Source organism: Pempheris klunzingeri, chromosome 3, assembly GCF_042242105.1.
Source record: "Pempheris klunzingeri isolate RE-2024b chromosome 3, fPemKlu1.hap1, whole genome shotgun sequence".
Classification (NCBI taxonomy): Eukaryota; Metazoa; Chordata; class Actinopteri; order Acropomatiformes; family Pempheridae; genus Pempheris; species Pempheris klunzingeri.
Window position 1 is genome coordinate 27,531,143 of NC_092014.1, and position 21,611 is coordinate 27,552,753.

The 21,611-nt window shown below is 42.1% G+C and overlaps 1 protein-coding gene across 1 annotated transcript in view; it reads right to left on the reverse strand.

Annotated features, from left to right (window-relative positions):
* Window positions 1-1,459: 1,459 nt before the first annotated feature.
* Window positions 1,460-21,611, reverse strand: part of sorcs1 (sortilin-related VPS10 domain containing receptor 1) — a 138,152-nt gene continuing 118,000 nt past the window's right edge. Inside the window, exons 16-27 of the mRNA XM_070828542.1 lie at window positions 20,360-20,493; window positions 17,348-17,461; window positions 15,654-15,825; window positions 14,102-14,288; window positions 13,308-13,441; window positions 11,918-12,044; window positions 10,340-10,452; window positions 7,992-8,126; window positions 5,204-5,303; window positions 4,617-4,722; window positions 3,874-4,031; window positions 1,460-1,614 (exon numbers count right to left, since the gene is read on the reverse strand). Coding sequence (XP_070684643.1) covers window positions 1,553-1,614; window positions 3,874-4,031; window positions 4,617-4,722; window positions 5,204-5,303; window positions 7,992-8,126; window positions 10,340-10,452; window positions 11,918-12,044; window positions 13,308-13,441; window positions 14,102-14,288; window positions 15,654-15,825; window positions 17,348-17,461; window positions 20,360-20,493 — 1,542 coding nt within the window. The 3' untranslated portion in view covers window positions 1,460-1,552. The remainder of the gene's footprint in view (window positions 1,615-3,873; window positions 4,032-4,616; window positions 4,723-5,203; window positions 5,304-7,991; window positions 8,127-10,339; window positions 10,453-11,917; window positions 12,045-13,307; window positions 13,442-14,101; window positions 14,289-15,653; window positions 15,826-17,347; window positions 17,462-20,359; window positions 20,494-21,611) is intronic.

Genomic DNA, 21,611 nt, shown 5'->3' on the forward strand with positions numbered 1-21,611 from the left:
GTAGCATTCAAGTGTCTAAACGTCACGCTCTTACTCGCTGTGTGGCAGGTGTATCTACTGTGGTAATTTATGTACAGCTACAACTGAACGACTGTAGAAAAGGTCACGCGAAGCCGACAGAACCGCGCTTCCTCTGTTTTTCTACATCTCCACAAAATAAAAAAAAAAAAGGGGAGAACAAATCCGGAAAAGTTACCTCTGAAGATTTGAAAGGCATCAATCAGGCATTTACATCTGTCAGATTTCGCACACAAAGTACCACAGGGCTTAACAGTCCTCTGAACAAGCTAACCATCCGCATAGGCTGGCAGCATCTGTGCTCCAGTTCTCCTGCTGCTACAGCGCCATATAATGAGCTGGGATGAAGATGGGTGTTACTCGAGAGTGGGTCAGGACATTAGCCTAAATGTGTCACCAACCTTAGCCAGCCTTGAGCTTGACTGGCCACATTAAGTATTCAAGAAGTCAACCTCTTATTCTGTCCAATAGAAAGCTCTTAATGCATCACAACCCCCCAAAAAGCACTCTTCCATCTCTCTTAGCCTCACTCTCTGTCTCTCTCTTTCTCACTGCCACACTCTTTGGGTACTCCCACAAAGTAGCCGTATCTCATTCCAACTGCCACCTTAAATCTGAGCCTTGATAAATTGCCCTCTGCCTCCAGTGGGGATGTTGGCTGCGATCGGGATGTGGCTGAGGACGACTTTGGAATACTTTTTCTTTGTGGGATAGTCCTCCTGTCCTCCCCCTGTTTTGTTCTTCCACTCCTAAAAGGGTGTAATGTCTCGTGATATTTGAGGATCGCTTGCAGTCAGAGGGTGCTGTGTCGCCGTTGACTGGTCTCTTAATCTGAAGCACAAAACCTTTTTACAACCCGGTATGTTTCATAAATAGTACCAGGCGCATTAGACTAACAAGCAAAAGGTTAAATCAAAACCCAATCATGTTAACTAATCAAAATCTGAAAAAAAAAAAAAAGAAATAGTTCTGTAGAAAATGTGTATTGTGCCATAAATCAGCTTTCCAAGAGACAATGGACCAACAGCTTTGAAGAACCCTATTCATATTTTATAATAGCATTTCTGTTTAGTATGACATTTGTTATTAAAATACACAAATTTATAACATAGACATTCGTGATTTACAAAATAAATGTGTCACTTCAATAACATACTTCATAAAAGTATATTCATATGAATAAATAATACACTACTGCTGTTAGCTTCATTAAACAGCAAACCAATCTCAAATATGTAAGCAGAACCAAAACACTGTTGTTTATTTCATTTTTTTCCCTTCTCTAGTTCATGCTGGCGATCCTTCCTTACTATGCATCTGATTTATATAAATAAATGGAATTTCTTAAATGATTCATTTATCGGACATACATTAAAAGAAAATGAAAAACCTGTACACAGTTTCTTCTGGTTTGAACAGAGCACAGTATGTGTCAGCAGGGTCCAACATGCACAGGTATAAAGCTCAAAACCATCGTGTACCAAATGGTAAAAAATATCCATGATGTCGCCGGAGTAGTAATCCAGTCCAGAGTTTAGACGATGTACGTGGGGAGTTCTGTGGAGAATTTCACATGTACATGAGGTTTCATACATCCTGGGGGTGGACAGGACAAGGAAAGAAACAGGTATCAGAGGACAGTTCGTACTAGAAGCTGAGTAAATCTGAAAAATGTAGCTCAGTATTACAGTAGGTGATACTTTAAAGCTGCATTGATATATATTTTCTCTGACATATTGATATGGAAAACATGTTAGCACAGTAAACTACACTGTCGCCCATAAAGTTGGAATAATTGTTCGATACCCCCAATTTAGTTAAAGCCTGAATACATAGTTTGCAAAGGTTCATTGTGGTTTATGATATGTTTGGAAGAGTTTGATCAATAAAGTTGAGAAGATATAAACTTTATTTATCAAGAATAAGTCACATTGTCACAATCATTTCATGAGAAGAGGTAAAAAACATTTGATTCCAACTTTATGGGCAACAGTGTAATACTGGGAAGTATCGCACAGAGGATTCATGAGAGCCCCTAAAAGGACTTCACAGGAAGTGAGGTTGAAGAGAGAAGAATCTGTGGACCAGAAAAACAAAACAATGAGCTAAAAGAGGTTAAAAAGCTGTGCAGAGTTTGTAATAATTCTCGGTGGGCTTGTCACTACGAGCGTCACAGCTCTGCATTACATGTAGTCATGTGAGTCGTTGTTAATATAGAACATACTGATCAGTACAGCTTTAAAAGTCAAATGACCAAAAAGTACGGTAATTTATTTACTGTAACAGCCATGCAAAGGTTTTAAGGTGTTTTGACGTTATATGGAGTAAATTTGAAAAGGGGTGGTTGAGATGTGGGGTTTTATGAGATTCATTGTTATTGTGTCACTGTCCATAACTGTCAGTGGCACAGACACTAAGCGATGCACTCCTGCGGTCAAGGGCAGCAGAAAATATCATACCGTAACCTCCCTAAAAAAGGCCCAACAAAAAGCCCATATCAGATTAGGTGTACGCTTCATTTGGAATCTTTTCTCTCCCGTCAGACAGAATCAAAGCCAGTGTCTCTTTCTTTGCTCACTTCAAAGCCACTAAGACTCCATTTACAAAAGCATCATCGTCATTTTACCTCGCCGAACACGGGACCGGCTCGTCTACTGCCGCCTCAATCCCTTAGTTTGCATGCGTTACTGGGCGTTTTTGTCAACGGAATCCGTTGGCTTTGAAGCGAGCCAAAATAAAAAAAGCAATGGCTTCAGATGCCCATTGGAAAAGGCTGTCTGATGGCAACGTAAAGCAGTCCCAATATTCCACAGCAGAACATTGCTCAGCTTCGTGCTGGGACTACTGCCCGCTCCTCCAAACTGGGAAGCATGCTGCCTGTAATCTAAGTAATACACATCCACGGTTAATGAATAAGAATCTCATTCAACTCCGTTTAAAAAAAAAAAAAAAAAAAAGCCTGGCTTATAAAGGAGGTATGGCAACAGACAAGCAGCTTTTAAAGTGAGGCTGTTTTTTTTTTTGTTTTGGAAAGTTTTTTTGAGCAGAAACTGTAATTAGTGTAACGGCAGCACAAGTAGGAATTATCAGGGATTATCAAGTAATGCAGCAGCACATCTACCCCAAATTTTAATAACAATAGCCAATCAGCCACTGTAACCACTGATCGTGCCGGACCAAGTAAGGCCACGCAGGCAAAACCTGTGTGAAGTTTTCTCTTGGAAACTAACATAGCCTCACTTTAAAGGACAGAACACAACATGTTATTATGTGCTAATAACAGACGGGAGTGTTTTTTTCCCCGAACCTCCCAGATTAATAGAGCCACGGAAATCTAGCATAATCTCTCTACCCACGAAAAAAAAAGGAGTTTCCATAAATGTACGGATGAGTAAACAGACATCACGTTAGGTCATCACCGTCAGATACATCACAGTATACAGATGGGCGGCAGTTTTACAGTGAAAACCTGAAGACATGAACGAGGAATAGGAAAATGAATGCTTCCATATAAGAGCGTAGAGGTTTACTAAATGATTGGATGAATATGAAAATGTAATGGAAGACAACTACTCTAACGCACTTTAAACTGGATTCCTTCGTCACCCATCTGTATTCTCGGGTAATTAAAGGGCTTAAAGGAGAACAGTGGGTTAATAGCACCAGTGAGAAGCAGCTGTACTTTGTTATCATACTCATTTTTGTTTAGCTCTCGTTCAGCCCTCGGCCCGACCATTTCACTTCTGAGGAAAACACAAAAGCACAGGATGAGTCTCATGGAAACGACGGTGGGATGAAACAGGCAGTGGGGGGGAAACGGGTGAGGGTCAAACCGGAGTGGATATTCATATTCACCGATGGGCCGTGAGTTCAACTCTGTGTCCAGAATCTCCAAAGAATGCACCAAGTCCCGCTGCGAGCTGGGCGTGGCCTCTGTTGGATTAGCTGGACTCATCATTTCTTGCTCTTTTTCGTTCTGCATCTGCGCATAGACGTTGAGGCCTGGGATCTTCCTTGAGGAAAGATTTACAGTGAGGTAACGGGATAAAGACCACCGGCCTGACTAGAACACACGCGGACACAACAGCCAGCGGACGGCCGCTGCCTGCTTCTTAAGACTTGCATGTAAGTCGGCATTTACACAAGCGAGTTACATAAGCGGGTCTGTGAATCTGAAGTTTCATTCTGTCTCCTCTTGTCTGTAAATCTCTGTGACCCTTTGTGACCTTTTCCCTTGAAACTGCACCTTGGCGAGGAGACACAATTTAACATTTCGGAAAGGTCAACCTCCTGCGTTTAAAGGGCTTATTATTGATAGCGGCTGATGGCTGACTGACATTTCTTTTTGCGAAGAATGACCTGACAAAAGAATTTGCAAAGGATCCCCACAGATGTGTGAGTGGAAAAGCCAATTCTCCACTGAGGAGGAGCACCGGGTACGCCGGTGAAGACGTTTGACAGGCAGCTATCAACCTTCTCTGTAGCCTCGCAGGCATCTTTTGTTTACAGAGCTGTCAGGATTCCGTGACACCTTTCACCGCCCCTCTATCACGTACAGTGTGACGACTGTATAGACATGACGTCTCGTGAATACTAACCTCTTGAACTTGTAGATGACGAACACAGCTAAACCCACAACCACTACAGACAGCAGCATCAGCGTGGCAGAGCCGCTGTGGTTCTCGCTGGTGTCCACTAGGGGCGCTGCGGAGACGGGGAGACAAAAGAGCCGCGGAGTTTAAGAGCCGTGGAACTCGACACGGCCTGTATTTCCACCCAGCTGAATCATGCAATGAGCAGTCAACAGGATCATTGACTCCTGTGTAAGTGATTGATGAATTATATTAAGATACAGTAGTGTGGACTTCTCTTACTCTTTATCTTATAAGCCCCTTTAGGACAGTAGCAGCATCCCCAATAGGAAGAGGCACACATACTTGTAACGATGCTCACTCTCTGAATGTCTCTGTGTAGCTACATGGTGGGAGCCAATCAGACACAGGGTTGGGGTTAATAGATGACGGGGGGGAAGCAAAATTAATTTAAAAAAATATACCTGACACCTGACACTGCATCTAGGTCTCCTGACAGTCTACATGCTTTATGTCCTGTCCCACTTACTACAGATGCACAAAAGCCCCCCCCGGGCAGCTCTAAACATGCGCAGGCGGCCGCGGTTGTTTACCTGCTGACAGGTGCGCTGCATACACGGTGACCTGGACCCCCGGCCGCAACGTGAACTGGACGAGGTTTTGATTTAAGGCGCCGAGCAAAACCTCAGAGAGCTGTTGGGACACGGAGGGAGACCTGATTTGAATAACACAGCATTACTTTGTGCAAAATGTGAAAGTTAACTATTGAGAAAAGTCATCGCCAAGATCGTCGAACCTCGGCGTCGTCTATCTCTGACTGTTCTGACGTTTCACAGCAACTTTGTTTGTTTCTCTGATTCATCTTTTCACGGACGGAAAAATAATTGAGTCCATATCACTTGCCCCTTGACCTCACTTCTGAAGGTGTGATAAGCAAACAGTTGCTGCCTATTAGCACAGCCAACAGTCAAGGAGTAACATTAGCATGCATTTGGAGTTGGAGTTTTTCTATTTCAATCTCCACAAAATCCTTAATAGCAAAATGTGTCTTTAATTTTGAAAAGCTCCGGCACATTCCTTCGCTAGTCGCTAACTTCGTCTTTGCCTGTTGCAGCTGAAAACAGGATTGATGAGCGTTAACCCTTCGGAGTCTAGGACCGCCACACGGCGTCAAAGTCACATGTCGCACGTTTGAAAACGTAAAGCTGTGACACAAGCACGCAGGTGCTCAGTTCAAAGACTGTTGGAAAGCGGACACTTCAAACTTTTTACAAGTGTTTTACAAATTTTGTCAATCGGCCTATTAACACTGAAGTTATAAAGAGCCGAAGTCGTGCACTACAGCTCTTCTACGAGGTAGAAGATGCTGAATGTGGGGAAGAACGTTCTGATTCTGAGGAAGACTCCTTTCAGAGGATGAAGTGGATGCTGCACGTGAAGACGAACGAGAGGAGGTGTCCACGCAGACCCCCGCTCCTCCAAAGATCCAACTAGTTCCTACTCAGATTTTGTTTCTTTTGCACTTTTACATACAGTGTGTCCATATATTCTGTCAAAATAAATAAATACTTGTAGAATCACATAGGTGAGGTTGTGCTGAAAAGAAAGACACAAAGAAAGACAAGCTAAGCAGTTTTAATGGGAAACACAAAGGGAAAATGAAAAGTAGTAAAAAACGCCGTTTTACCCCAGACTTTGAAGGGATAAAGGAGAACAGGTGATAATCCTCTGCAGATTTGTCACCATCAGGACACCTTTCACTTTACGCAGCTATTTGATGAACTGTTAATATAACAGCATCGATTAGTGCTGCTTTGACGTCTAAAAAACACGGTAACGGTCACATGTGCGCTGGATCCAATCAACGCCGACTGAAGGACGTTACAAGGATTTTATTGCGTAGATGATGCACTGATGCATTTTAAACACTCAACGTCATTTATAAGCACCCGTGACCCGAAGAAACCCCACTGTCTCCACCAGCAACCCCGTCTGAGCCTTCCTGTTTATGTAAGAGTCTTTGTCTGTGGGACCTTTCCACTGCGATGCATAATGCATAGGATGCAGCCTCACTTGATTCCTGCTTTCCAGGCTGGCAAGTAACCTTCTGCACCGAGAACATCTAACTTTGATATAAATCAGGCAGATTACCCTGAGCCCAAGGTAAACTATAGAAAGCCGGAGTCCAATCTCATTGGCTCTCAATCTGTTTCCCTACACAGATTCTTTCCTTCCCACAATTATAAATCTCTGTCCCAAGGCTCTAATCCTCACACACAACCTAAAAGTGAAAACGGGCCCATTCTTAAATGATATTCCATAAAAAGAGTTTTTTCTCTATTTTGATCTGCACTCATGAAACAAGCACATATGGAGGCGCATAGAGAAGACACAAAACTAAACTAAAGCCTTCCTTTTCTCTCTGCACATCCCACCCTCTCCTCTGCAGAGGCTTCATTTATCTTATCTGCCTCATTTGCCAAATTAATTGTGATATGAGTAATTTCTGTAGTGCTTCATCCTCCCCTTTATATTTCTTAGCAGTTTAAATTTAGACTATGCTTTGACTAATTTCTTTTTCCCACTGTATACCAGGGTCAGTAAATCTATTATGCATTCTAATAAGCAGAGCGCGCTCTTACACTTTCAAGATGCCAACCTTGAATGAAGATTTATCGCTGGCTCGTACGGAGGAGGATCTGTCCAGGTGATCAACCGGGAGGGAGCGAGGAGGGAAGAGGAAAACCAAATTGATTTCCTTCCCGTTTTTTGCTTTTCTCTGCACACGCCCGTGGAATTCTTCCCACGGATGAAACATTATTAACAGTCATTATCTATTACGAGAGGCTCAGAGCTAATTTGGTCCATCCTGATACGCTGGTGATTTAGTGAACTGATCAACCATGGCAATTTCTTTGTCTGGCTTTTTAGGCTCTTTTGAGCTTCAACCCCCCTCCTACCCCCCCCTCCCCCCACCCTTGCACCTCAACACCCCACAGGGTGTGACTTCAGGGAGTTTAAAAGTCGTTCCCCCTGATAACTTGTTAATACTTGTCAGGCTTATTGATGAGTCTATTGCAGAGATTCCTCAGGCGTGTTCTAGAATTAGAGGCATGGAAAGACCTTTTACATGCCTCAATGGATCAACACTGACACCTGCTGGACGAAGTGCAAACTTAAACTTATTTTTCAGGGAGAAGTTATTGCACAAGATCAACGACAACTCATACAAAAGAAAAACAGGAAGAAATGATTTAAACGTGCGCATGGGGCCATGGTAGAATTAGAATAAGTAGAACAAGGACGAATCCGTCCGCCTACACAAACGCTGCCGGACGAAGGAGTGACTGTTGCACACAGACAGAGCAGCAGTTGTCTCACCTGATCTAAGTGAGCAGAGCTCTTCTCTGGTTTCCCCTCAGTTAGATGTTTGTCAGGCAGAAGGAAAAACTCCGCGGCTGTGGGTAAACCTGGGAGGACGGTAACCAGAAGCTGCTCCTCTCTCATGCCTGTGGCCTGAATGGGAGCAAGAAGCAAAGGAGTTTAAACAATTCAGAGTTCATGCCCTCTGAATATCACACCTCACCGTTACTGTGTTTATTTCATACTTTACTGTATTTATTTGATACGTTTTTTTAATATTTTGTTTAGATCTGTATAGCTTCTATTTAAATCTCAGGGAGTGCCATCTCGTTGTGTTGTTGTTTGCAGCAGTATAATGACAGTGAATCTTTGGATCTTTGGCACTGAGTATGGAAGACTGAAAGTACGAAAGCTTGTCTGTACTAATTCTTTTATCACATCGTTCCTTATTTGAATCCAAATTTTGCAAATTTCAGACTCAGCCATTTCTTTAGACTGATTTCATTAAGACAACACTTAAAATTTGAGCCACCTGCCAAGAAATTGAACGCAATTAATCTTTTTCCTTTCGTAAATTTCTCTTTTTCCTTTCTTTGTTCCATCCATCATCTCCCTATTTATCTTATCTTTATCTATTTATTATTTTCCTTGTTGTTATCATTTTGTATCTTATGTGTTCTGTAACATGCATTCCACATCGTAAGTCCTAAACTACTGTTATTTCTTTTCTGCTGTTGCACGCTTGACGAGTTTTTTGTGGTGTTACTTTAATTCTGTCATGCCATCCAATGTAATAATAATAATTATTATAGGAAGGAAAAAAACAAACTGAAACTCATGTATTGGCACGTGAACATGTATGGATCACATAAAGAGCCAGGGGACCCTTGAGGTCAGTCCAAAGCTTCTGTATTACTTGACTGATATTATTTCTTGTTGGAAGATTAAAGAGCTGAATGTGTTTTGCTCCATCGTGAGTCCTTTAATCAAGGGCATCATTTCCACTGGAGATGGGGGGAGTCATGATTTCATTTTCATTCACAAAGGAAGATATCTCCAAAATCCATGACGAGCAACCAGCGCTTTTACATACAAGTTTTGCCCCAAGTTCTGGATCTCTGGCATTAATTGGGGTTATTTAGGGACTTTGAAGGCGAGGAGAAAGACACACATGTTTTTTTTCTACAAAGATGCTAGAACAGATCAGTACAACTGCAGTAAAGATGGAAATACAGCAATATTGATCTGAGGGCTCTATGGAGGAAAATTTGAGATGATTATGATGATGGGGTTCTTATTGCATCATCATCAAAGCAGAATAACAATTTCTATCATAATTTGTAGTCTCTTAGTTAGAAGATTGATATAATTGTATAGAAACTTGCAGTCCACAGCTGCAAGCGAGGGGGGTGTGGGGGGTGGGGGGTTATGTGTCTATGTAGCACAGATTTTTAAAGCACACCCTGCCCTATTCAAACAGTTATTAGCAGCACAATGTAGCTGAATTTTGATGCACATATGTTCCTGGTTTGCTCAGTCTGCTAGGAACGTACCATAAATAGAGGTCATGCAATTTACTGAATGTTCTCACTGATTCCTGCACCAGCCTCTGGTTCTTGTTCCAGCTCTTGCATGGATCTGCTGCAATGAATCTTGTGAATATGAATGTTTTTAAGCTATCATGACATATTTTCATCTGAAAGTTTTTTCTTTTTTTTTTTTTTTTTTTTTTTTTTGGTGTTCTGCCTTCCAGGCCGGGGTTGTCATGAAAAAAAGATGTCAGTAACAAATAACAAAACAGACATGTTCATTGAAGACTGAAGAGCCGGGTATATTTCTGGCATCAATTTTCATTTTGCAGGATCAAAAAGTGTGAAAATATGACGTAAGGCCCAGATTGCCTCAGAAATGTATTGACATTCTGAGGATGTTATAAAACAGGAAGTTAATGAGGCAAAATCTGTACCTGACATGTCATGTGTGGGTTTGAATCATGTCTTATATTTGACAGGTCGCAAAGCAGTCGAATCCAAGCGTCCCTTCGAGTCAAGGCAGAACACACATTAGGCACACGCTGACATTTATTCTTCAGTACACTTCAACATCCGCAACCTCGTTACTGTATGGCCCTGAAATTCTGGAGCGTGTGCGAGCCGCTGCAATCAGCGTGCTCTTGAGCTGTATTTTTTTACCCCTCTCCTCCCCCCTCTTGCCTTGTCATTTATCATCATAAACGTCAGATTCACGTCTCAAAGCCTCGGGGAGGTCACGCTGCACGCGTAGACCGTCAGAGGTCCAGTCAAGCGCTGACAGTATTTACCAAAGTAAAGCAACAGTTTCCATGAAGAGACCCAAGAGAGCTTCACCTGGATCAGAGAGTTCTTGATGACTCGGCTCACATCCAGCCTCCATTCCGCAACATCAGGGTTGTGGTCGTCCAGGTTTGATGAAAAGGCGAGCAGATGAGATCGGAAGTATTCTGCAGGGAGGAAAGTAAATGCATTTGAGATGTGTTTACTTTTCATCCGTCATTAAATGATGAGTTCAAGCCTTTAGATTCAGCTCGCTTGGACCGAAACATAAAGTAATATAAGGATCATTCCAGTTTATTACAACTCGTGTTTTATCTTCATAGCTCAGGCCATCGTTTTGGATTGACATGGGAATCAGTGACACTGAAACAATGCATTCTCAACATTACCATCAGACATGCTGGCAACATGCCAGCAGTTCATCCAAATAATCTGTTTTTGTAGGGGCTGCTGTGGGTCAGTGGTGGAGCAACGTCGTCAGAATCAGAATTCAAGCCGCGTGTCGAAGTATCCTTGGAAAAGAAACTGAACGCCAAATTGTGGTGCCTCTAGCAGCGCTGCGAAGCAACGTTTTTACGAGCGGGAGCAAGTTGTGTTTGTTTCACGCAAACGAAACAGTTCATGATTCTGAAAATGTATCAGCTATGCAGATGTTTCACGTAGAAGGCCACAAGAACTCTGCTCATTCACAAGGAAAATCCACTGGGCACATTTAAAATGAGACTTTTTCTCTGCTGATATCAATTCTGATACCCTCAACTCAGGGTATCTGCCAATACCACTGCAATACCTGGCATATAGTGAGGCAATATTATGTAACTGACTGTGGGACTGAAAATTTGGTCTGTAACCCACCATGACTGAATCAATGTTACTGATCTTTACAAAGAAAATGTATTAATTGTGGATCAGTCACATCTGAACCATAATCAATGTCTTTAATGAAGTCACTATTGGTTCCATTGTATCTCTAAATAACAGTAACATAAAACTAAATAATTGAAAATCAAACAAGCTGCTTTCAAAGATGTCTAAAGGATCCACACATCTTAAGCCCAAAGGGACAGAGTTCTGAAGTTTAGCAGCAAGAATTTCCAAGGCACAGTCTTTAAGCCTGGAGCAAGAAACAGTCAGCAAACCCTGATGAGAGGACCTTAGAGACCTGTTGGTGTTGTAGGGCTGCAGGTCCTCAGAGTTTGGAAAGTGTTTTCATCCATTCTGAATGATACTCTGACGCACAAGAATACTGCGTGCGCACAAGTATAGCGCACAGTAACTTAAAACTGCACGAGTCAGACTGTTTAGGACTAAACTTCTTTTTTCGCTTAACAAACCTGTCTGGTCTCTGACCCAAGTGACTCTTTCTAGAGATGTCATCATGCTCCACGATCTCAGCAATTAGTCAGGTACCACTTTCAAATAAGTCACCCTGTCAAATTGTGTGAGTATGGTACAGTTAAAACCAATGTCCACATTTTATATAGCATTATTATTAAGACATAGATGAGTTGTGATTATGAAACTGATGATTATAATAACATCCAAAGCGTATTAAGTAGATTGTGGTGACATGTCAGTGTGTAAACAGAGCTGCACAATCCCAATGGAGAAGGAGTCAAAGAGTAGGCTCACCATGGACAGCGATAGTTTTTCTGTCCTGCAGAATAGTATTCCCTGCAGACACCTGCACAGTGACTGTACTGATGCCTTCCCGGGGGAACGTGCATGCCACACTTCCCTCCAAGGTGATTACTGGCTGCTGGGCAAGGAAGAGAGAGAGAGAGAGAGGGAGAGAGAGAGAGAGAGAGGCAGACAGATAAAGAATGGGACAGGAGAGGGAAAGGGAGATGGAGATGGAGATGGAGATGGAGATGGAGATGGGGAGAGAGAGTCAGAGCCAGAGTCAGAGTCTGGGGTATTCGGTGAGAAACCCTTGTCAACGGCTGGCCTCACACTGCTGTTATTTACACTACAGAGGTGTCAGCCTGCTGGCACACTCTCAGATACACTCACACACATGCACACATGTGCACAGGCGTACGCTGAGAGCTTGGCAACAATCTGCGCTGTGCTGCTTCTAATGTTGGGGCCCGCAGAGAGTTCCCTGTGTGACACCGGCAGTTCCTTCCTGTCATTACTCACGTCTCCATTTGCTCTTTGAATAGCTATAAGATGCTAATACTGCCACAGTTTATTACCAGCTGACATAACTGGTTGTCCTTGTGGAGGGCCCCTGTTGGTACTAAACAAACACATTTACACGACTACAATTATGAAGACAGATACTGAGAGCGCAGGGCTTCCAGTCTGCACTGCATCTGTTGGTCCACATAGCTGGAGGTTGTATTTTCTAGTGTCTCAGAGTCACAATACAGACTCTTCTGGCAATAAAAAAAACATTTCTGAAAACACAGTGGTAATGTAAGTTTTTACCGCTGATGTTTGGTAATTACATTTTCCACGAGTGACACTAACTGAAAGATTATTTCCAAATAACAACACCGATTCTTGTGTAACCGCAGCAATGTTTCTGGAAAGGGAGGTTTTTTTTATAATAAGATGCAGCTTTTTGAAGCTTTGATGAGCAAAAGAAACCTGCACTCTATTGTGGCTGCAGCACAAGAGTCAAAGGCAGAGATATCAAAAACTGTGCGCATAAAACTTCAGCTATCTGCATGGCTAGATACAGTACCACTAGGGCTTAGCGGGGCTTTGTCTGTTCAACTCTGCGGGATTGATTAGAAACTTCTGACCTTAGTTGGAGGAGTTTAGAGTCAGAATAAAAGATGGATACACTTCACTAGCCATCAATAATTAAGCTGCTTTGTGTCTCTGCAATATTTATCAAAGCTGATTAACAAGGCCACAATTTTCGCAAAACTGGATGTACAAAAATAGTTTAGCAAAATAACGATTCTCACATTTTGGAGCAGGAGAGTCAGCAACCTACTTAATTGCAAAAATGGGCAAAAGGCAATACAGCAGTAAAAAGCTCAGTGAGAAGCAGGAGGGTGTTCAGTACCTCGGTGTTATTTCCGATCCACCAGATGTAGGTGACCGTTCCCACTTGGCTGGGCCACAGAACAGCAGTCAGGTTCACTTCCTTATTCCTCACAGCCACAAAGGGAGCTGAGAGATGGATATACTCCAGCTGACCTACTCAGGCACACATATACATCACAGGTTGAACTCGATGCACCGCGCTGCATCGTGCAAAAAGAGGACGAAACAACAGCTTTATTGGTTGAAATGGAAAAACAAAAAAAGAAAAGATGTGGAGTGGGTTTATATGCGGGGAGGGGGGGTGAGTTTGTTCAGAATTCTCTCCTGTGCTGGGACCATTGGCTGCCATCTGTGTGTTATTTTTCATCCGTGGCACTCCTGTGCCTGCAGTGGCTCCATTTGTTTGGCTGGCACATAGGATTGACAGATTGTCGGGGGCAACGGCGCTCCCTGATCAATAAGTCAGCTCTGTTACATCTGTCACCCTTCCGAATACACCTGGGGTGGTCAGCCCTGTTACATATGAGGCTGCAGTGGCTTCTGTGGGCTGAGTGGCTGTGAAGCATAAGCTGACTTGAGTGGAAGTGCACTGGGATTTGTTCTATCTCACTTGTTTGTTTGGTTATGGGAGGGGAGCATGTTCTGTGATGAGATAAAGAACGCGATACACTATGTACAAGCTGACAGCTGCAGTTCCACTGAATTCGATAAAAAGTGGAATATCGAAAGAGCCGGAAGCGCCAGAACTGTAGAAAGCCCTATCTAAATAAATCCACATGCACATTTGTATACACCAATCTTACAAAATCTTACAAGTTACATGCAGGTAGAGCATGGCGGTCTCTGAGCCGAGGCTGTTCTCCCCGGTGGCGGTTACTCGGTAGATTCCCACAGCTTTGTAGATGTGTTTGATCCCGTCCTCAATGGAGCTAACGTTGGAGTAGGTGAGAGCGTGGCCGTCCCCAAAGTCCAGAGTGATGCTCGTCCTCGCCCCGTCACCCTACACAGGACGAACGTCTTGAGGTTTGGCCCCTTTACCACCCACAGACTCTCTTAGGTTTCTAGTACTCTTGTTATATTGCGCTTCACTAGCACAGGGCACTGGAATAATATGTGTAATGGCGTTCTAGAGATGCCAGGGTTAAAGCTTTGGTTGTTGCTGTAGTCATAAAATCAAAGTATTGAACATAATGTGTGGTACTATTCATAGATGGGTTCACCAACTGGTGTATAAAGTCAAAAATCTTGAATCCACGTTGCTATATTTTATCGTATCTTCAGTACAAAGTTCACTGACGATTACTGGCCCCCCCGTTAGTCAGAGTGCACCTGCCCCAGCTGTTTGTGTGTGTGATACTAGCTAGCTCCAAAGCTCTGATTTACAAAATCATGTTTCAAACTCAACAAAATATGGAGGATAATAAAAACTTCACTAATGAGTTGAACAGTAAAACATGTAAGTAGGATGTCACTGTAACGTCACAAGTTAGAACAGTTTCTAAAACTTCTAGCAGTGGGGACATTTGTTAACTTTTATTATGATTTCACTATTTCATCCCTGCATTTAACTCAATGTTATTTTTGAAAACGTGTTTTGAAAAGCGCCGTGTAATTACTGATGGTTACGAAAACCAATGTGCAGCTCATTTTATTGCCCACAGCTAAAGGTCTGGAGTTGTCTGCGTGTATGTATCAGTGTGTTATGAAAACCGCTCGCCCAATGCGTAAGCCAAAAACATTTATTAGCTTTAGTTTTAGTTTAGCCTCCATGCTGTGTGTCCCACTGGGTGTGCACGTTGGGGTTTCTCACTCTGCGCCATAGACTTCACATTGCGATCACGTCACACGCTTTACAATCACCTCTATAGGCTCCAGGACCGTTTGATAGAAATAAAGAAATCTCCTATATAATAGGGTTCTACTGGGTTTTTTTTAACGCTTTTAGGGCCACAGGAGATTTTTGCAGTGGCTCTTGGGACATATCGGTTATCAAGGCTGAGTGGAGGCTGCGTGTCCAGCTCTCTAAATACATTTATGGCTGAAATATGGTGAGTGAATGGTTTGACTGTTAGCATAACGTTGTTGGAGTTGAGCATATGTTCTTTTTTTATCTCCATCGAAACTATCCAGTCAGGGGACATTTTCTTAAGTGTGATAAAACAGGAGGCACAGCTGCCCACATCAACTGAAATTCCATCCTCCATATGTGACAGCGTGATAAAAGGGTACACTGCATCCTCAGATTATCAACTGTGTGATGTTGAGTTCCAGCTTAACTCTTGTTTACATTCTGAATATAATCACGTTCACTTGGTGTGACAGGCCGTGAGACTTACACGGACACTAAGCACAGAAACCAGCTCACCTCCTCCAGAAAAACAAGGAAGGTGACATTGGTGCCCAGTGTGGCCGTCAGCGTGCCCTCGCTGGTGACCAGGTGGAGACCTTTGGGTGCTTGGATGGGACACTGCTGCCTCCTGGCTGTGTACTCCGCGCTGACTCCAGCTGTGCAGTTATTAGACACCACTTTCCTGTAGCTGGGGGGTGGGGGGGGGTGGAAAAACACAAAAAGCTCTTATAACTAAAACACCCATGGAAGGATGAAATACAATAATTGTTTAAGCGCCAATATGACCATTTGGCAGTGTTTACTGTGGATAAAACAGAGCAGCCAGAATACTGTATTTGGGAAGAAATATTGCTGATTAAATGTTTGAATGTGATTTGCCAAAGCTGTGAGTATCATATCCATTGTACTGGGTTGGCAGCAAAAGTTGGATCAGATGGACGTCTGAAAAAGTTGGACAAATAAAACCAAAAAAAAAAAAACAATCTGCATGACAAGAAATCACTAGAAGTAATAGAAAAAAGATTCATTCTGTGCTGTTTTGAATAGAAAATGTGAGACTGTGCCACCTCAAAAGCTGCGAGACAGACGTTGATTAAGGTTAATTTGCCTGAAACATATTCCATAAACATGTGAATTGGTCCATGTTTCAATCAACTGGCTTCATACGAGTACTCTGAAGAGGACGTGACAAAATGACATTATTAAAGAAGCACCCATTTCAATTCCTCACTGCTTCCCACCCAAAACAACATGTGTGTCGTCCCTGTATTAGAATTAAACTTCACCATGTGACGTTCTCATCAGCTGCTGCGGTGACAGAGAGCGGGGTGACACGCAGCAAGCATTCCCCATCTGGACTCGGACAGCAACAACTGTTTCTATAATTCTTTGATATTTTTGAATCTTTCTGGTACAGGATGCCATTCTGAGCTGAAATTGTCCGGATGAAACCCATTTTAACCCTTTGAGGGTCTTCAGCACTTTCTAGTGTGTTATGATTTTTATTTTTAGCATATTTTATCAGTTTTTCATGCATATTGCTTATAATTTTGCAAGATGGTGAATTTTTCAGAGTTCTCAATTTTTTTCATGTATTTTTTGTGTATTTTAGACCATAAAATGATGCGCATCATGACAAAAACATGGCAATTTAAGGGTTAATTTTTTAAAAAACTAATTAAAATTTGTTATGTATGATTAGGGCTGATGCTGGTCTAAAAAACTATTTAAAAAAAATTTTAAAAAAAGAAAGATTTTTAACATTTTTATGGCTTGTTTTTATGCATACACATTTGTGTGTAAGGATCTTTAACGTGATTATTTCTGAGGACCTTCAAGGGGTTAAACACAAACTGATTGTTTTAATCAGCCGATAGTCTGTCCTGTTGCCCATGTAGACATAGATTTCTGTTTTTTTTTCTAAGGACTTCTTGTTTGCGTTGACTTAACAGTTGAAATGAAAGACATTCAGCTGCAGTTAGAGAGAGAGTACTTCTGGTCATAACCATGATACTTTACATGCTCTTACACTGAACACTGTTTCATACATGTTTGATCACTCAGCTCACATTTTCCTCAGCATGCCCCTTGTTGTCCCTGAGAACAGAATTAATGGACCTTGAGCTCTTCAACTCAAACGCACCACTCGCTTTAACCGACGCCTGCGAGTTACAATCGAGAATTGTAGCCTGCCGTCGCCCCGTGCTTACCCAGTGCTGTTAAGGAAAGTCATCCCCGTGGTGCAACTCCTGGACATCGCTGATGGGTGGAACCAAAAGGCGGGGGTGCACTTGCCGCTGGTGCGTCTCTCGTAGCCGTAGTCGCTGTGGTGATGCGAGCAGACAAAAAAAAACGAAACAGTTATCCAATCATGAACCGCAGACTGAACACTGAGGGACGAGGTGGACGCGAACATTTTCGAGGCTCAGTTTGGAAAAATTCATTTCTAAAATGAGACAAAAAGACTAATGAGAGAGTAGTTTGTCTGGCATGTCCTTATAAAATCACTAATATTACTTACAGGCAAATGAGTCAAAAGATAATAAAGTACTGCAAGCTGGAAAAAGATCCCCTTCTTGGAAATTAAAATTCTGATACAGAATTGTGGGAAACATGAAAACGTATTGACACAAAATCTTATTATTGCCTTCACAGTAGTTACAGCAGCTATTCAGTGCCTCTTTCCTTTCCTTTAAACACAACCCACAAGTTGTTTGTCCTACAAATTAAAAGGCAGAGCAGTGAGTGCTGTGTCCCCAAAATGATCGGGACAAATTGCCCCAATTAGTGCGACATGCACACAGATGCAAAAGTGTTGTGATTGTTAATGAAAGCTATTAGGCGTGGTGATTAATGGTTCTGATGGTGCTTATTCCAAGAGCTGCCTCACTCGGGAGACCTGCAGATCTGGGACCAAAGTGGGAGAAATAAAAGTAACATTAATACTGCTGATGATTCAAAGGAAGGGGGTGTGAGGATGTGGAGGAATATTACCAACCTCAGTTATATCTTCAGCTAGAATAGAGAGAGTCGCTAGCGGCAGCTACAAAAACAGCTGCGAATTTTCATTTATCACTCTGAACACTTTGTCCTTCAAGTGGAGAATGATGGCACACATCCAGGTAAATCTGAACACAAACACACACACACACACACACACACAGACAGACACGCACTCTAACATATGTGTTTAAGCAGTTGACTGATTTTCCGTTTAGCAGCAACAGCCGCCACGAGAATCTGCTGGAGCTGCTCTACAATTATAATGTGGAGGATGTTATCCATGAAAGGGATCTCTATCTTTTAATCCCTCACTTAAACTCAGCTTCCTTAAACTCCTGGACACACGGCAGATGCATTTCCACTATTCATAAGGCCGAGACTCGGAGCCAAATGCACAATAAATACCTCGGTTAACAACTTCCGTTGTTTATTCTTCTGGCTTTTGTTACCTGTATAATAATGGTTAGCATCCCTCTTATCCCAGATATTTCTGCAGTGTGCAAATACAAAGATAAAACTGTTGAACTACTCCCCCAAGAATTTTTTAAAGCCATTCCACCTCTTGGTCTGCTTGTTCTTGTTTATATATCTGCAGTTCATTTCCATAACTTGTCTCCCTCTCTAGAAATCTAAAGATATTTGCACTTTACTTACTACGCCGTGACTTGAATTGAACAACAATGAATCTCGAATGTTGCCAGTGATATTTTCAGTTTAGTGTAGCGCAGTCCAGGCATCTCTGTTTGTCTTCTGTATTAAGTTTAGAAGTAATGGCCACACAGCTCATGGAGACAAAGAATGACACAGTCTTTACACAGCTTTTGAACATGTGTACATGTGGTGCTTTTCTCAGATCTGGCCAGTTTTTACACCTGCTGTTGATTAATAATTCACACTGAAGTGATCTGACTAATTTATTTGAAATGAGTCAGTCTGCGTACTCAAAGATGTCAGCGTGCAGATTAAATAGATGTGATCTTTTAGTGTGCCCTTGCACAAATGAGATTCTAGTGCAACAATTGAAAATAATCCTGAGCGAATGTTCTGCTTACTCATTTTGAGTAACACTTGTTCAGAAGCACAGAGCTCAGCTGTTTTGTGAAATCCTTTAGCCTTGAAACTACTTATGTCTTACCTGCGTTTTAAGGATTTACAATAAATAGGAACCAATCTGCCACAGGCAGGAGCTTGAAAAAGTAGAAAATGTGGAGGTCACAGAAAATCTCAGAAAAACAAATAAAGAATTAATTCTTTAATCTTTGTAAAAAAAAAAAAAAAAAACACTTTACTTCTCTTTGTTGATGTCTTAATGGAAGTGGCATTCCAAAGTTGCAGTTTGCGTGATGTTGCTCAGGCTCAGAAAATGATGCACAACTTTGTTCACAGACTGAGTAGCATCATGGCCGCCCACCTCTGAGCCTGGTGCTGTTCTGTTTGTTTTTCCTGCCACTCTTGCCTAATATAATATCTGGGGCTGATTCTTGAATCTTTAATTTTCCTGAATCGTTGGGTCTCTCTCTTAATTAAAGAGTTTGGTCTAGACCTGCTCTTTGGCCCTGTATAAATAAAGATTGATTGATCGATAGAGATAAAGCTTTACTTGGTATAATTATGTAGAATTCCCCTTTAACCCTTCATGACCTACCGTCTGTCCGCCAGAGCTTTTTTTTTTTTTTACATTTACTGTACTTTTATTATTATTTTAACTTACTATACATCAATACAACCCTTACATCCTAAATTTTAATAATATGTATAGATTCATGCCAATACTAATTAAATAAATTGCCAAAAATGGCAGTAAACCACAAAAAAAGTGAAGTTTTTTTGGGGGGGGTTTTACACATATTTTCCTAAATAGAGAAATTCAGTGCAATAAACAACAACAACAAAAAGAAAAATTGTTTTCACTGTCTTGAAAAGAAATGAAATGTTTGGGAAAAAAATGTTTGTTTTGCGGGTTTCCGGGAGAGGCGGGAGTGGAATTACCGTAATGACACCATATTGGCTGTAAAGCCCAATGTCTCATCTTTCAGAAACTGTTGTTATTTTTCCGATGGCACAAATTGTGAGCGAATTACGGTAATCCAAGAGCGCTTGCACACTCGGCCTGCTGGCGGGCCCGTAGGTCTTAAAGAATTAATAACCACACATAGGGATTGTAAATCCAGATTGATATGGGATGGCTAAAAAAAAAAAAAAAAGAAAAATGCACTCACCATTCAAAGTCAGCCTCTGTGCAGTCACATGGGCCCGATGTCATCGACACAGAATACGTCTTTCCCATAACGCACCTGGACGTGGGCTTCAGCTTCCGGTAAATTCTTTTCACTCCCATGAGGCACGGCTCGCCCTGCAGGCAAGGTTTAAAGAGAGAACGACAGAGAGGATAGTCCCACAGAGGGAGTTTAAAAAAAGTGAACTGCTTTTGTAACTTGCCATCATAAATAATTTAGACGATGCAACCAACCATGAGTGCAGCGCACTGTGTGAAAAGCACAGTCGCCTTATTTCAGCTCGTTTTGCATTCCTGTTCGGCGAATATTTATAGGCGGACGCTGTGTGTTGTGCTAAACTCAACAACTGCTTCCCTGTTGCAAGTGTCACACAGCAGAATGTGCTGCTTGAGCTGTTTTTTTTTTTTTTTTTTTTTACAGACTTTTTTTTTGTGATACTGAGATGAACGAATAAGAGTATAATAAGTTGCAAAAAAAAAAAAAAGCTGCCAGCGCCCAAATCCATTTTTAGCCGTGTGTCTGTGCGTGGGAAGTGAATACAAAATCAGTTGGAGCACAAAAAAGATGAGACGATAACACCATCCTGTTTCACTGCAGCCTCCACTACATTGCTGCTGTTTTCATCTCCACAACATTCTGTCTTTGTACATTAGGTGTCAGTAGTGAGATGCTTAAAAAATCTAGATGCATCCACAAATAGACTCCTGAAAATGTCCTGGACCTCCCGAGTGGTCTTAAAACACAAGCACTGTCCTCTGCTTTGAGGTAGTGCTCGGGTTATTTTCGCAGTCGAGTAGAACCTACAGTACCTCCACAATTAGGAGGTTTAGCCCTGTAATTGGCCTGGACTCTTGTCATCTTCCATGCTATAAGTTTTGATCATTAGCCTGCACTGAGCATATGGGTGTCTAAACCAATTTCAGAATTGGGCAATGAATAAAGGCATGCTATAAGTCTCTGGCTCAGCTTCAGGCCCGACCAGGTTGAGGGGTTTTTGGGGGAGGTTTTAATGTATGCAAGTGGGTAGGGAGTGTTTTCTCAGAGCATGAGCAGGACGCAGGGGAGAAGCTACGTAAGTGCTCTGGGAACTGAGAGACATCCAGCTGTAATCCCGTCACTGCACAGCCGGCCTAAAAGCAGAAATGGTCAGCCAGCAATCACACATTACCCCGGCGATGGAGCCTGGCATTTGATGAATGTGCCCAGCTCTGGCCCGACCTATGCATTAACCAAA